General features: G+C 41.5%; 1 protein-coding gene across 1 annotated transcript in view; it reads left to right on the top strand.

The window, feature by feature from the left end:
• Positions 1-481: 481 nt before the first annotated feature.
• The window catches only part of ADAMTSL1 (ADAMTS like 1), a gene marked incomplete at its 5' end in the record, with an annotated part of 247,590 nt that continues 234,332 nt past the window's right edge, over positions 482-13,739 (top strand). Inside the window, one exon of the mRNA XM_081319841.1 lies at positions 482-538. Coding sequence (XP_081175967.1) covers positions 482-538 — 57 coding nt within the window. The remainder of the gene's footprint in view (positions 539-13,739) is intronic.

The raw sequence follows: 13,739 nt of genomic DNA on the forward strand, positions 1-13,739 counted from the left end.
AGGAAGGAAGGAAGGAAGGAAGGAAGGAAGGAAGGAAGGAAGGAAAAGAAAGAGCAACAGCTCCCTCACAACTTCTACACCCGAGCAGCTCCCGCCGCCGTTGGGCGAAATGAACGATCCGAGACGCCCGGGCTTTTCGCAGCTGAGTTCGCTCCTCTTCTCTAACCCCCCCCCCCCCCCGCTTGCCTTTTTTTCCTCCGCCCTCCCGTTATCCTTCGCCGGGACCCCCCTTCCCTTTTGTTATTCGGCATGTCTGATTAGCAGAGGCCTGATTGGCTGGCTGCCTGTTCGGAAAAAAAAAAAAGATTCCGTGCAGATCGGCCCCGCCGCTCTCCCAGTCCTGGCAGGAAGCGCGAGCGGGGCTGATGGAAGGAGCTGATAGGCAGCGGCTGACGCGTTAGAGCTCCCGCGGCCGCCGCCGAGCCTTGACAGCAGCAGCAGCAGCAGCAGCGCGGCGCGCCTGCCCGACTGAGCTCCGAGCATGGACTGTTGCCGCCGGGCAACGGCTAGCGCTCTTCTCCTGGCTTCCTTGCTTCTGGTAAAGGCGCTTTCTCCTCTCCTGCCTTCTTTGCTTGGAGAGTGACTCCAGGACGGAGAACGGGACGGGGTGGTGTGTGTGTGTGTGTGTGTGTGTGTGTGTGGAGAGAGCGAGCGGCGCTGCTCCCTTTGCAAACGCTTTCTCGGGACAGTTGCTAGCGGTCCCGTTCAGACGTGCCAGCTGAACTCAGGTCTTTAAACTGGGCGTCGTGGGGGGGGGGGCGGGAGGACTCCCCTTGGGCGTTGCTGGCAGGCTTTCGAGAACGCGCCTTGCCGGAGAGCAACTTCTGGAAGTCCCGCTTAAGGCGAAGTTTCTCTGGAACCAGTGGCGCCGAAGCAGCGCTGAGAAACGATTCACCCGGAGAAGAGATGCGGGGTTTCGACTCTGCTCTTTTTTTTTTTGGCCTCCTTTCCTCTGTCTATTTTCAAGCTATTTCTCCCTGCTTTGGATTAGGCAGGGAAGCAGGTTCCCCGCCCCCCCCCGCCCCCCGCAGCGACCCAGTTCTGGTCTGTGCCCGCTGTTGGGTTCGCGCGAAACGCTAGAAGTTCTCTCTCCATCTTAAGGGTGCGCTGCTTTGGCGGTAGATAAGTCTGGGTATCAGTAGCTTGGCTTTCCTCTAATTGTACCCTCCTCCCCTTTCCTTGGGGGTAAAACTCTTGGAAATGAGCGCGTCCCTGTGAATAACCTTGTGCGGGGGTCCAATTGTCTTATCTCCAATCATATTTCCAGTGGAGCCACGCACGGTGTGTTTTAATGTCACTTCCGAAGCAAACTTAATGTGGTTCGCTTGTTGTGGGAGGTAGTGGCGAAACAATATATTTGGGGGGGGGGGGTGGGTTTAAAAAAATTGTAATTAGAATTTTATAATGGCTGAGAAGAAGGGGGGATAAAAAAAATAATTGCCAGAGACTTTTAATATGTTTTTTGGAAAATTCTGAAGAAGAAAAAAATCATCTTTGTGCAAATGCGAATTAAGCAAACCGTTCGTTGCATGGGTTCATTGCGTAAGCTTCATGAGTTTGCTTCATAGTTATGGAGAATCATGCTTTCCTAGTGATGGCAGTATCATATTTCATTTCAATTGGCTGCAGTCATTTGGATTCTTAAATTCACTTCGCTGGAATTGAATTGAACTTGTAGAACTGGGCTATTATTCGGAAATTCCTCTTCCCTAACCTGCCGCTTATTAAGTGTCCTGAACAGCGGCTCCCATCATTCACAACCAATGTGGTCAACATTAGCTCTAGATCAGACATGTCAAACACAAGGCCCGGGGGCCGGATCCGGCCCGTGAAGTGGTTTCATGTGGCCCGCGAAGCAATCCTGGAAACAGTGAGGGAACGGCCCCCACTGCCTTGGCCCTGGCCCAGAGACCCTCCTTCTGCCAGAGACCCTCAGATCTGTCCCACTCCTGCCCAGGCCCCCATAGGCACCCTTGATGCGAACGATGTACAGCTGGCCACTCCCACCCAGTAGGCCATATGCACTCTAGCCACACCCACCCAGTAGGCCACGCCCACCCTGGCCATACCCACCCGGCCCCCTGAGGGCAACCGCAATGCTGATGCGGCCCTCAATGAAATTGAGTTTGACACCCCTGCTCTAGATGAAGAAAAATGTTGTTTAACATACAATATTTGGAGGGTGGCTGGTTGTGGAAGGCCGTTCTAATTTCGGCCAATGTCCACTGCTGTAATTAGCTTCAGTTCTATCACCTTCACTAGCCCTGCACTTGCACACAGGAGAACATTTAAGGTACATAGAATGAGTCTTTAGCACAAAAACTCCAGCGGGCCGTTTTCTTGGTGTGAAGAATGTTTTCATTCCTGTAAGCCCAGCAGTAATTGGGTTATGTCTAACAAGGACTTGTGTTGTCCTTCCAATTCTGTTATTCTGTTAAGGAGAGAACCAACCTAGAACCAACGAAAAGTTTCCTGACAGAATAATTAATCCGTGGGATGGCTTGCCTTCAGAAGATGTATTTTCTATTGAGAGCAGGCAGAATTTCATGTTTAATGTGTGCCAGTGTGCCCACAGTAAAAAATGAAAATAAAGCTTAACTCCAAGATCCCTTCCAACTCTGTTATTCTATTATTCTCTTCAATTTATGTAGTATTGTATATACGCATGCCACAGGTGGCACGCAGAGCCCTCTTTCTGGGCACACACGCCATTGCCCCAGTCCTAGGCCTTCAGCTGGGTTTTATAAAACCTTTTCACTTGAGGCCTCCGCCGCTGTTGCAAAAAAAAAAAAAGGTTCAATCAATTTCAACTTCTCGCGGGGGGGAAAAAAAGATCTCGCAAAGTTGGAATTGATTGGTTGAACTTTTTAGTCCCACCCAGTCTGCCATTACCACCACAACCATGCCCACCCAATGGGCCACTCCCACTCAATGGGCCATGCCCACACGGCACCCAACAATACGTAAGTGGGTTTTGAGTTGCAGTTTGGGCACTCGGTCTCTAAAAGGTTCGCCATCGCTGCAATGGTTACATATCTTATATTTATTGCTCAGAAATTGAGTATGGTTTCCAGAAATCCTTGGAGGGTTTTTTTATGTCACACTCCTCTCCCCAATTCATCCCAGCAACATGGAGATGAATTCGCCTTCATCTTCCCTCGTGAGAAGATGCTGTGTTGATAGAAGAGAATATTTGTAGCTCAGGATTGAACTGTGGGACCCTTGGTGCTTTCTGAACTTGGTTGTTTTCTTGCAGATGTTTATTATCAAACTAGGTAACATCATGAGGAGCACTGATGCTGTTACCTAGTTTGGTAATGAAATGTCTGCAAGAAAACCACCAAGCTCAAAGAACACCAACGACCCCACTGATATTCTATTATATTTGGAATATACGTGGATTGTCAGTTTTAATCCAGGAACAACCAGTTTTAAAACATAATATGGGTGAATCAATGAAAGATATTAAATCTATCCATAACTTGTAATCTAGCAGATAAATTGCTGACAGACTTTGTGAGAGATTCTGTAGAGATGAGCTGCTGTCCAGAAAAATATTTAGCATTTCTTAATTGCATCTCAGAAATGGACGTCTAGCCCAATTCTTGCTTTGTATTAACTGGAAGGGTGCCCTCTTCTTCTTTTTAACTGTGAGGACAAACTGGAGTAACAGGCATAATTTAGCTATCTCCAAAACATGTTTTGGTAGTCTTCTCCACTGTTCATCAAAATAAAAGCATTCATCTTTATTGCCAAATGTTATTATACACTATATGTTAACGCTATCATAATTTACATTAAGTAGTGAAGTGGATTTAACTCTTAAAAAAAGTATTAGAACTTTAATGAAGGAATTTTCAACTTTTTTCAGGCCGTAGAATCTGTTAATTTTTTAAAAAACATATGCCCAGAATCTCTTATCAAGGAGAAGAATTCTTAACAATAAAAATTGGTTGTATTCTAGTGAACTTTTTTAGCTAAAGTATAAGGGTTCCATGGAACGCAGTTTGAAAAACACTGCTCTACATAATTTGTATGTTTCTTTGATATAAAAGGAGATTATAAATGAGGGCAAAATTAAGAGGTTAACTGATTAGTGATTTTCTTTTGTATATGTGGCAAATGATTCCTTTTGCTTGTTATTGTAAATCAGGTATGTGTTAAGAGATGTGTAGTGAAAACGTCTAGCTGAATAGAGAATAAGTTATACAGATCTGCAGAGCTTTCCCATTTAAAATGACCTCAAAGTCAGTGCAGTATTAAGTTACATACAAAAAGTGTAGGCATTTTATTTCTCTTTTGGTCAATGCATAGATGTGTCTTCAAAGGTTGCTATTCCTACAAAGGTGTGGCTTGCAGGGAGCAAAGATAAGCTTAGGTAAAAGGTAAAGGTTCCCCTGCACATGCGTGCTAGTCGTTTCCAACTCTAGGGGCCGGTGCTCAACTACATTTCAAAGCCAAAGAGCCAGCGCTTGTCTGAGGACATCTCCGTGGTCATGTGGCCGGCATGACTAGACGCCAAAGGTGCACAGAACGCTGTTACCTTCCCACCGTAGTGGTCCCTATTTTTCTACTTGCATTTTTACGTGCTTTCGAACTGCTAAGTTGGCAGAAGCAGGGACGAGTAACAGGCGCTCACTCTGTTACGCGGCACTCGGGATTCGACCCGCCAAACTGCCGACCATCTGATCGACAAGCTCAGCGTCCTAACCCACTGAGCCACCACATCCCTTCTAAAGATAAGCTACTTATATGCAAAGAAATGGGTGACTTTCACCTGCATCTTACCATCCTAAGATATCCTTCTCCAACCTAGTGCCCTTCAGAAGTATGATTTCAACTGCTATAACAGGGGACTTCAAAGTTGGCTCTTTTATGACTTGTGGACTTACAGTATGACCAGCCTGCCCGGCTGAGGAATTCTGGGAGTTGAAGTCCACAAGTCATAAAAGGGCCAAGTTTGAAGACCCCTGGGCTATAACTTCTAGCCTATTATTGACGCTTGGCACGAGAGTCATTGGAGAGACTCTTTTAACATGGCATATCAAATGGAACAGGGAAAAACAGAATTGATCCCCTTTTTAGTCTCCCATAACGCACCTGAGATAACATTGCTCTGAATTATGGGAGAAGTTAAAAATGGAAAGACGAAGCCAAACTAACCCGCTCAAAAATTGATGCCCAGTTCCAGATAAGGCCTCTCAGAACCTATCAGAGGAGAAAGATGGCCGCTATTTTTCTTGAATCAGAGTCTCTTCATTTACTGACAGATCTGATTCATCCCTGACAATTTATCTTTGTGAACTATTTGCCATTGAATTTTCATAGAATGAAATGTGGCCAGGATTTACAATCTACTCTTCCTACAAGAATCAGGAAAGCGTTACAACTCACTTTGAATCCCACTAGAATTGCTAGATTTGCTGAGTGGCTGAGTCAGCCTACACCCTGCAGAGAGGAACCAGCTTTGAACGTACAGGCTATATATGGCTGGCTTCCCAGGATGAGTTTAGGGCGTGTCTCTGAGGAAAGGACTTCAGTTTTTCCTTTCCGTGTTCCTGCTTACACGCTACAACTTAGGTGCTAGAATTGGGAGCCTGGGAAGATGCTCTGGGAGTGAGTTCATGGTGACTGAAGGTCAAAGAATTGAATTATTCCAACAATCGATGGAAAATTACTATCTCTGGGCAGGATGAGTTTTTTTTTGTCCTGTAGCCCTAGGAACAAGGAACTTGTAACCCTGCAGATGTTGCTTAAAATCAATCCCTTTTTCCATTGGCCACAGTGGCTACAGCTGCTAGGATCATAGTTCATCAGCTTCTGAAGACTTATTTTCCTGTTCTGGGATATATATATATATATATATATGCATATATAGCAGAGAGTGGAGGGCAATATCCCTTCCATCTCAGCATTGCTTATCAATCTTTTTTATAGCCTTTAGGACTAAAACACAAATCCGTTAAGACAGGGTCAAGTACGTACTAAGCTGTTAAACTCATTGTTTGACTTGACCCCATCACTGACTCCCAGCCTAAGCTGCTTATATACTGCCATGAGCTATAGGAGGAAGAGAACATTAAATGAACAGACATTTCAGAGGGTTTTTTTTTTTTTTGCAGAAGCTCTGATTCATTGTAGACAATCACTCCGGCACTACAGTTCTCCAAATCTCCGCAGTTCTTATCTATGTACATTCATATATATTTTCAGAAGCACAGAGAGAATTCTTTCAGTTAGAATCCCTATATTTCATTTATAGACGTGCCCTGGGACAACTCAGTTTGCAAAAGAGAGCCATATTTTAAATGTTGAAAGGCTAAAATCATTTCGTGCACATGCGGCAAGCCTACTTTTCCAGCAAAGGATTCGCTCGAGTTACAGCCCCTCACAATTTCTTCCCTCGGAAGGTAGGAGTCTGTTGCATGTGTTCATTATACATGTGTTCATTATACATGGTGGTCGTAAGTTGAAGACTGCCTGTACTATAGTGGCACTTTTAATATGCCTCCATACCATCGAAATGTGCACATTTCTGTCATGATATTCAATCTATTCCTCTTGAGCTGGCCTATGGCTTAGCCCAGGGCTAGGTAACCTTGGCCCTTTTATGACTCGTGGACTTCAACTCCCAGAATTCCTGAGCCAGCCAAGCTGAGGGGAAAGGGAGAGGTTTCCAAGCTGAGCCATGCTGGCTCAGGGATTCTGGGACTTGAAGTCCACGAGTCATAAAAGAGCCAAGGTGGCCTAGCTCTGGGCTAGCCCATGTTTCCAACCCTTAGGGTGCCTCTATGCAGTATCTCACTGTTTTCCTTCCTCATTTTCTCCAAAGCATTTTGAAAGCAACCATGTGATCAAATTCACACCTGAGAATCCTGAGAAAAGGCAGAGAACTGGATGAAGTAATTCTCACTCCAGTGCAAAAATTGTGGTTCAACCCATGCCCTGCCCCTTGAGAGATGGCAAGTTGTGGAGCACAAAACACTCTCCACCGCACTCCAGCCAGGAAGAGAAAAATATATTACTGGGCTTCCGAGGACATGTCACATATTGGGCTATTTCCCATCCATTCAAATTTGGATTGTGGCATATAAATTCCCATTGAACTCAGAGATTGGGGTGTGACACTGAAGATTAGCAGCCAGGTGTGCTTTACAGCACCTCAGATTTTTGAATGCATTGGGTCAGGCGTACAGCTGCAACTGGGTCTGTAGGCAAAAGTTCAATTTTCGTTCTTTATAAAAGCAAGGGAAATCAAGAGAGACAGTGTTTAGAGGAATCGCTAAACTAACTAGCAACTGACTCCGAGGATTAAGATCTTGTTTGCTGATAAGGGCCGTTTATTAAATGGAAAAAATAAAGCATTTTAGAACGAATGATGAAGCTTAACTGAAAATAATTAGAAGGATTGAGGTTAGGTTGGCTGTGAAATCTATCACATCTCCAAGTTCAAGTTCAGTGGGAGATTGGGGAAAGCAAGATCCCATAAATGAGAAAGCAGACTGCTCTCAGACGCCACCAAACCCATGTGTCTCGTGCTTAAAAAGGAAGATTTGTGAGCCAGAAGTAAGCTGGCCCCATGGAAGAACATGAAACTCTTTCAGTGTGTCATAGTATTTCAAACACTGGTTGTTAGTGTGACTTCAGTAGCATCAGGGACACTTCCATTATATTTATAAACATTAGATACCTCATATTCTAAAAGAAATGTATTCTAGGTGTAGGTTCAGAACGTTGAAAGATTTAATGCAAATAGCTACTCTTTACTAAGTAAAGAGCAGGGGTGGGGTGGAATGAAAAAGTCCTGCCACTTTGCTAAGTTCCAATTGGGCGGTAGGTGTGGGCTTTAGTTGTTCTCCTCCAGGCCCATCACACCCTTCTGAAACAGAGCAGATCTGAGATAATCCGTCATTCGCTGACCTTTTTCCTTTGTAAGATTGTTTGGGACCTAAAGGCTAAGAACAGACCTTAATCGTAAACCAAGTCATAATCCCAGATCCCATTTGGTGAAGTAGTCAAGATGCTGGTTTAGAAAACCTGGAGACTGTTAAGTTTTAGTTCTGCATTAGGCACACAAACTGGCTGGGTGACTTTGGACCAGTTAGTCTCTTTTAGCCCAGCCCACACAAAATCAGCATTGTGGGGAAAATAGGAGGAGGAAGGAGCATTACATATGTCTGCCACTTTGAGTTACTTATATAGTAATAAAGGCAGATTTTTGATTTTGGAGAAAGCTAATCAAAGTCAAACTGCATGGGAAACCACTAGGAAATTGAAAGTCTGTAGGCTAAACTGCAGGGTTGAAAGAATAGTCCTGGAAGGCAAAGGAAGAACACCCACTGTGCTGCGTCAAGACAACCACGTAGGCGTAGGCGTTCCCATCAGGAGTTGAGTCAGTCTCCAAGGACCCCACTTCTGCTTTGATCTTATAGCGGTAAAATGCTACTACTCAGTTCTTCACTGTGGGAAGCGGAGTTAAGTTTTTGTTTTCTATGTTGTGTCATTTGTAACCACATGCATAATGGGAGAGCGGGAGTTTGAGAAGGAACCGTGACGTAACTTCTGCTTAAACTGCTCTTCCTAGTCCAGATGAGTTGAACTTGGCCTAGCGACCCCCAAGCAGTGGATTGAAAACAACCATAAAAGTAGTAGTAGACTATGGCAGATTCAGTCTGAATTAGTGGAGAACTACAATAATGCTGATCCACTGCCGAATAAGGAGGCATTAGAAGCAGGAGGGCTATGAGAAGCAGCAGCATATAGTCTTTGTCAAGGTCAGTCGCCCCTTTACTGGTCTTCACTAAGGCACAAGATTGGAGCGGGGAGGAAAACAAGGGGTTCAATATGCAGAATGAGAACAGAAAGTATTTCTGGGATCCTTTAGGTTTGGCTACTTGGTAAGTGAATTATCGGTCACCTTTTTGTGCACGTGAATAAGCTCTCCATTTGGAAACACATTGAAATTATTGTATTATAATGTACATAACATGCAGATTAAACGTATTGTAAAATAAAATTTTATTTTGGAACACTAAAGTAAGAAAAGGTTAATAAAATCAAACTTACCGTAGAATGGTTTGTTACAGTTTGAATTAATAGGTTGTTTCCTCAAGGATACCTAGAAGAGTATTCATAGATGCTATGTGGATTTTAAAAAAACAACACAATGCAGGGAAACGGTGGTTCATGTTCCTACTCATTCCTGAAGCACATTGTGTCACTTTGCGCAGATCATATTCTATCGGGCCAAATACGAATGGCATTATTCTTATAACTTGACATAATTTAAGGAATAATCAGCGTAGAAACTGAGCCGAATTGGAACTGTAATTAGGTAGGAAGGGGCTTTATCCTCCACCATTGCACAGACAGACATAGACACACAGAGCTATGCATACATTTCTCATATACAAATACTAAGTATGTCGATCCTGATGTAGATTGGGACTGCAGGAAGAAGAAAAAGATCTCTTCCTAGCTCACTTTCCAATTGCCATCATGTCCATTTTATAAGGAAAAAAATGTACACAAATGTACCCGAAGACAAAACCATATTGATAAATTTTGCTTCTCCAAGGAAGAAATACGCTTCTCTGAATTTGTGGTTCCAGCCTTGTCTTGTGCAGGAATACACTTTAACCAATCCTCCAAAATGGCTTCCTCATTTGCCCATAAATGTTTCAGTGTCAGAAAGCGGACCCTTGATAACTGTTCTCTCTGTTAAACCACGCTAAGATCCAAATAGATGGGGAAAATAGAACAGTTCTCCCATTAATAAATACATCAAGCATTCACAGACCGGCATCGTTGATCCAGATTTCAAAAGGCTTCCAGAAAAATGCAGTCGAGATACCTGCCTCTTCCTCAGCAGTTGTCAGGCCTACAAGATAGACCAGACTAAGAAACCAAAGAGTGAGTACTATTTTAGCACCTATTGATTTATTTGTTAAGCATTTTTAATCCCACCTTCATTACTTTTATAAGTCACTTAAAGCAGTGAACGTATAAAATACCCCTTCCTCCTCCTATAATTGAGAACTGCCATCACGTCTCCTTTTTAGCTTTTAGCTTTAGTTCTTTTAATCATTCTTCACAGATTTAGTTTTGAAGTCCCTCACCATCTCCATCACTCTTCTCTGCATACGGTATTTTTCCCTTCAAGATTTTCCCTCTACCCTCAATTTATATGTGAATCTGGTTGACTACAATAACACCTTCCATTCACATTGTCGAGGGCTGTCCTTTTCCCCCCTGTGTTATAGCTGTCAAGGACAACCATTTCTATAATTAGCTTGTAGACTGAACCTTAAGGTCTTTGTTTTGCAGCTGTATGTAGGAAATTATATTCTCTCATTCCCCTTTTGTGCAAGTATGTCTGTCATGCTAAAGCTACCCATCTGTTTCTATGTTTAAAGCTGTGCAAAGGAAAGGATTTTCCAATGCCGACTCAAAAAATGCACTTTTTTTTAATTCCATGGCTACTCATTTTGCGTATGGAACTGGCATTTGTGTATGCCAGCTGAATTAATGTGCATTGTTCTCTAGTCTCTTTATCCACACAGCTCAATAATTTCATTTATGCACTGCATTTCTGCATAGAGCAATGACTTCAGAATCTGATGTCAAATTCTGACTCCAAAATCAGAACATAAGATCAGAGCTAATGTGCCAGCAGTCAGAGTCCCCACCCCTTAGAAATTTGAACAGCGTCACATTTTGATGGCATTTAGGAAAGTGGCTAAAATAGGGGTGGTTTTTTTCCTGCAGAGGTGTTGATAACTAAAATGCCATTGCATTGTGTATGCCAAAGTAATTTGATTCTGTATTGTAGTTTATTTTTACTTATATATTAATTTTACTTATATATTACTTATATATTAATTTTACTTATATATGTTTACTTATATATTAATTTGTCTCCTCAACTCCTGGTGACTACCTTGAGCAATACCTACCATTTTCTTGATAAGATTGTTGGAAGTGGTTTTGGGTGTAGATACGGTAGCCCTAACTAAGCCCATTAATATTTTGCAAATCATTCTGCCTCTAATTTTATTGTTTTCTTTTACCAAACAACTACACATGTGTTGTCTTGTTTTGATTTTTCTTCATATGGTTATTATTTATCGTAGACGAATACTGAAAACAAAAGTAATTTGTTTCCAAGCTGCCTGTGAAGTGTTTAAATATCTATTTCTGCTTTTTTTTCCATAAGAGAAAGCAATCTTACTAAATGTTTTGGTTCACAAAAAGATAAAAGTAAAGGTTTTCCCTATCTGGTGATATTTGACTCTAAGGGGCAGTGCTCATCTCCATTTTGTAGCCAAAGGAGCCAGAATTGTCCAAAGACCCTTCTGTGGTCATGTGGCCAGTGTGACCATACACCAAGGCACATGGAATGTTATTACCTTCCCACCAGAGTGGTACCTATTTATCTACTCTCATTTGCATGCTTTTGAACTGCTAAGTGGCAAGAGCTGGGAAATCCATTGTTTGATTTCATATTTATACTAAGGTATAATGTGATTTGTTTGGTCTTGGCATAGCATATTGTATGCTCCAAGCCATTATGTTTGTTTGTTTTTAATGAGGTTTTAGTATACTGTGAAGACCCTGCTATCGTGACTTATTCAACAAATCATGATTACAACAGTTTGTAAAGCTAACACTGAATTCCGTGAGACTTTCTGTGCAGTAAATAAAAATGCAGCCCTAGATATAATTCAATATCTTGGCATTTGGGAGGTTATTTTCCTATTGCCCAGATAAAGCTATCTTGACTTCATGTGAATATAATGGTCCTCTAACCTTGAAGGTTTGTTCACGTAAGATCCACAGTATTCTATTAATTACAGCTCTGAAATTATCTTGCTAGACCTCAGTAACTCTGTGCCATGAATAACATCTACCAATGTACCCTTCAAATTTATAGAGTTACATTTGCCATCTATTTGTTATGTGATCATCTAAAGTAGTGTTCTCAAGAGAGAGAGATGGACTTAGAAAAAGGCCTGAATTTTATTGCCATTCAGAGTCAGTAGCAAATCTCTTTTTTTATTATTCATTTTTATTAGTAAACGTCTATGCCGCCCATGTCGCTGAGGTGACTCTAGGAGGCTTGCAGTCACATAAAGCCTTTTTACACGCTTCGGATTGAATGTATGTTGCAATGTCATTTACTCTGTGGATGTTGTTTTTAGCATGCTGCTGTAGGGTTTTTATTTTGGTAAACCTGTAAACAAACAAGCTTGCAGCTTCTCACTGTAATTGTTGCTTTCCTTTTTCCTCTTTGATGTGCAATTTTTAATGTCCCTAAATGTACCAAGAAGCATGCTAATTGATTTTTATTAGCTCTTGCTATAAATTGTTAACCTCAGTGCCAGATGCAGATTGTGGAAGTCATAAAACTGTCATATCTATTGCCTGCTATGCACTGCTATTTAGCTATTTGTTTCCTTTTAAAAGGAACAATGACCTTGCCTTAACTGTATTTCCCAGTTTAGAATAATGGGGAATCATGTATGGCTGTTTATTCAGGATTTTGATGAATTTGAATTTGCTAACTAAAATGACCCCCAGTTGTTACAACTTGAGGCATTTTATGCTTTCATATTAATAGCCTTCAAACTGAGAAAAAAAGTAAATTTGAAGGGAATATGTGAGAAGTTTGAGCATATTGTGGTACTGTATATTTTTATTTCAGTGACAATATAAATACTATTTATATTGTCTATCAGCAACAAATGATAGGCAGTTGCGGCCAGCAGAAAACGTTGCTGGGATATATGAGTTTAATTGCAGGAGAAGCAGAGATTGGGATACTTGTCCACATGTTTGTGTGTGTGTGTGTGTGTGTGTGTTTGTAGGGGGGGGAAATGAATATATTCATGTACAGATGCATAATAGTGCACATTTCCTCTTTATTAATTCCACACAAGACATTTATATTATACTTGTGGAATGCAAGCTGAGCAGCTGTATATATTTACTAAATAAAATAAATGCAATGGTGTCCCTTCATATAATAACAATTTGAAAACATTATAGTTTATCATGTTGCAAAAACACAGTAGTAGGAATTGTGCTGTTCAAAACATTTCTTTTCTAAAAACAGAAATGTCTTAAATTTCTAAAAAACAACAACTAATTTTCTTCATTTCCTAGACAAAAGTTTTTAGTAAGGCTCTAGAGACTAGTAATGGAATCTCCTGCATTGCCCTAACCTTTGTCCACTGGAGAAAAAATAAGGTTGTTTGCCATGTAAACTGTACATTATTCACCATATTAACATGGTTTTTTAACAAGTAGTTGTAGTATGCCCTCTTTTGCTAAATCTAGCTATATGAAATAATATTAAAAGTGTCAAGAAAAGATTAAGTGTATATCAGGAAACTAACGCTCAATAAAAGGATAGGACAGATTCCAAGTAGTTTGGAAAAACTATTGTCACAGTTGTATTGCTTGAACATGGAGAGAGATGAGTGATGCTTTGAATTAAATCAAATATAGTATCTGTAGTTTCCCATTCTTGCCTTTTCATGAATATTGAAATATGCAGGCAATTCAAAAACTGGACAGAACTAGAGTAGTTTGGCTCATTTCAAGTTTACTTTATCATTGCTGGCTTATCAATAAGAAATAAGGAATTAGGAGTGTGAGAGATATTTTGGTCTAGTGGTTAAGGTACTGGACTAGGAGTGGGCAGATCTGAATTCTAGCTTTCCTTTAGGCGGGAAAGC

The sequence above is a fragment of the Vipera berus genome (assembly GCF_964194415.1).
Source record: "Vipera berus genome assembly, chromosome: 2".
NCBI classification, from domain to species: domain Eukaryota; kingdom Metazoa; phylum Chordata; class Lepidosauria; order Squamata; family Viperidae; genus Vipera; species Vipera berus.